The 2,586-nt window shown below is 46.4% G+C and overlaps 1 protein-coding gene across 4 annotated transcripts in view; it reads right to left on the reverse strand.

Annotated features, from left to right (window-relative positions):
• Positions 1 to 2,586, reverse strand: part of LOC116070087 (dipeptidase 2) — a 13,001-nt gene that overhangs the window by 1,035 nt on the left and 9,380 nt on the right. For all 4 annotated transcript variants that reach the window (XM_031341267.1, XM_031341266.1, XM_031341264.1 and 1 more), the window contains 2 exons: positions 2,340 to 2,424; positions 204 to 279 (listed from right to left, as the gene is read on the reverse strand). In XM_031341267.1, coding sequence (XP_031197127.1) covers positions 204 to 279; positions 2,340 to 2,424 — 161 coding nt within the window. The remainder of the gene's footprint in view (positions 1 to 203; positions 280 to 2,339; positions 2,425 to 2,586) is intronic.

A 2,586-nucleotide genomic window follows, 5' to 3' on the forward strand; every position in this document is an offset into this window, starting at 1 on the left:
ATGGGTGTTATGTACCATGAGCTTTCTCAGAGTAGACTTAGCGGGGGTGGGTGGGTGGGGGGATTGAGCTGAAGACATACAGAAGAGCACAGGAAGAGACCCTGGGGATGGAGAGAGGTCGAATGGGCAAAGCCTAAAGGACCCCGAGGACCCTGAAGCGGTAAGAGCAGCTTCAGAGAAGCTGCGGAGAGATAAATACTCACTGCTTGGTACCATCATAATCTCCGCCAATCCCAATGAACTCAGATCCAATGACTGACCTGATGTGGTCAAAGTGATCTGGGGAGACAGGCAGGCAGCAGTTTACGACTCTTAGGGAAAACATGGCCCGGGAAGTAGACTTGGCTGGGCCCACTCCTCCTTTGTTTACTATCTGGTCTACTTTTTTTCTTCTTGTCCCTTAAGCCCTGAATTCACAGAGGATGGGCTCCAGCAGCAGGGCTCCTTTCCAATGAGCTCACAGGAAGTGTGCGTCTCTGGGTGGGGTAAGCTGGTACTGCTGTTGACCTTTCTCTTTAGCTTCCCACCCGCACCCCCTCTCCATTGCCCAGTTCAGGAAGCTATCATGGCTCTTAGAATTCTTCAAATGCTCCATCTGAACATTTTCTTGGCAAGAAACTTGCCTGTTTACAGCAATGCCATTTGGATGCTGAGTGATACTAAAGACAGTTTTAGGTGTTCCTGTCTGAACACTGCCCATCTCCTTGATGTGTACAATATCATTCTTCTTATAGATTTACAGTATACACACACACACACACACACACACACACATATACATCCAAAGGAACAACTCTATATGCCTTAGAAGGTCTAGAGAGAGCTGGAGAGATGGCTCAGTGGTTAAAAGCATTGTCTGGCCAGGCGGTGGTGGTGCATACCTTTAATCCCAGCACTTGGGAGGCAGAGACAGGTGGATTTCTGAGTTAGGGGCCAACCTGTTCGACAGAATGAGTACTAGGACAGCGAGGGCTACACAGAGAAACCCTGTCTTGAAAAACCAAAAAAACCAAAAAAACAAAAAACAACAACAAAAAAACATTGTCTGCTCTTCCAGAAGACCTGAGCTGGATTCAATTTTCAGCACCAACATGGTCATCTATATTTCCAGTTCCAGGGGATCTGATGACCTCTTCTAGCCTTTGTGGGCACCAGGCATATATGGTGTACACAGACATAAACGCAAGGAAACACCCACGCACGATTAATAAAAACCAAACAAACAAAAGGCCTAGAGAAATTACAGAGGATGCCCCTCCCCTTCCTTTTATGCTTCTCGTTTTTGGTGAGTTACTGAAAGATGGCTTTCATGGCCCAAACAGATCACCCCCTTTTTAAATTCAAGATAGGATTTATCTGTATAAAAGGCCCTGGCTGTCCTGAAGTGGTTTTGTAGACCAGGCTGGCCTGGAACTCACAGAGATCTGCCTACCTCTGCCTCCTGAGTGCTGGGATTAAAGTCCTGTGTCACCACACCCAGTGTTAGATTCTCCTTTCATTTTGTTTTGTTTTGTTTGAGACAGGGTTTCTCTGTGTAGCCCTGGCTGTCCTAGAACTCACTCTATAGACTAGGCTGGCCTTGAACTCAGAAATCCGTCTGTCTCTGCCTTAGATTCTCCTTCTTGTAGCTAGTACTCCATATATCTGACACCTGAACTAACAAGCAAGCCCTAGACTAGACTTCAGGTTGGAATAAAAGCATTTGAAAAGCCATGGATTTAGGTCATATCCAACCTAATTCATAATAGATTCCAGCCTGGAAAACCAGATTGGGCCTCCTTTGGACAAGAGTATAGGTGACAGGGATCAAGGCAGGGGCAGGGGCAGGGGCAGGGGCAGGGGCAGGGGCAGGGTAGACTGGCGCTTTGGTAATCCACAACAGATAGTTGGGACACTGCTCTAGAAGTGACGACCTAACAAGTCAGTTTGGATTCTTTGACTCTGTTTCAAGTTAGCATCAGGTGCTGCGTGTACTATCGGGATTGGGGCTCTTTTTATTTTCTATTTATTTATTTTTTGAGACAGGGTTTCTCTTCATAACCCTGGCTATTCTGAAACTTACTCTGTATTATCAGCTGAGGAGATCAAATCCAGGCCTTCCTAGGAGGCAAGCACTCTGCTAACTGAACCACACATCCTGAGCTCCCATGATGGCATTTTTGGCTAAACTGTTATAAGGCTGTGCTGTTACCCCCAAGGCTTCAGGTCAGACAGTGCTATTCAGAAATCCTAGGAGGGATTTGTTTATTATGCTCTCAAACTCCAATAATATTGTCTTTGAGATTTAAAAAAAAAGAAAGGAGAAAAAAGAGAGGAAGGTTTCAGGGGAGGGGCCTCACCTGCCACAGTGGATACATTGGCTAATGGGTTGCACGGCAACACTCCTACTGAAAAGGTCACCATCACGATGCCACCGTTCTTCTTCTGCATGGATGGTCAAAAGGACACTCAGCTTGGCTCCCCAGGATAATTATGTGTCTACCTATAACTCTTGTAAGAAACCTTTGAGATGCTGGGTAGTGGTGATGCATGCCTTTAATCCCAGCACTTGGGAGGCAGAGGCAGGCAGATTTCTGAGTTCAAGGC

Source organism: Mastomys coucha, unplaced genomic scaffold (genome assembly GCF_008632895.1).
Source record: "Mastomys coucha isolate ucsf_1 unplaced genomic scaffold, UCSF_Mcou_1 pScaffold22, whole genome shotgun sequence".
Taxonomy (NCBI): domain Eukaryota; kingdom Metazoa; phylum Chordata; class Mammalia; order Rodentia; family Muridae; genus Mastomys; species Mastomys coucha.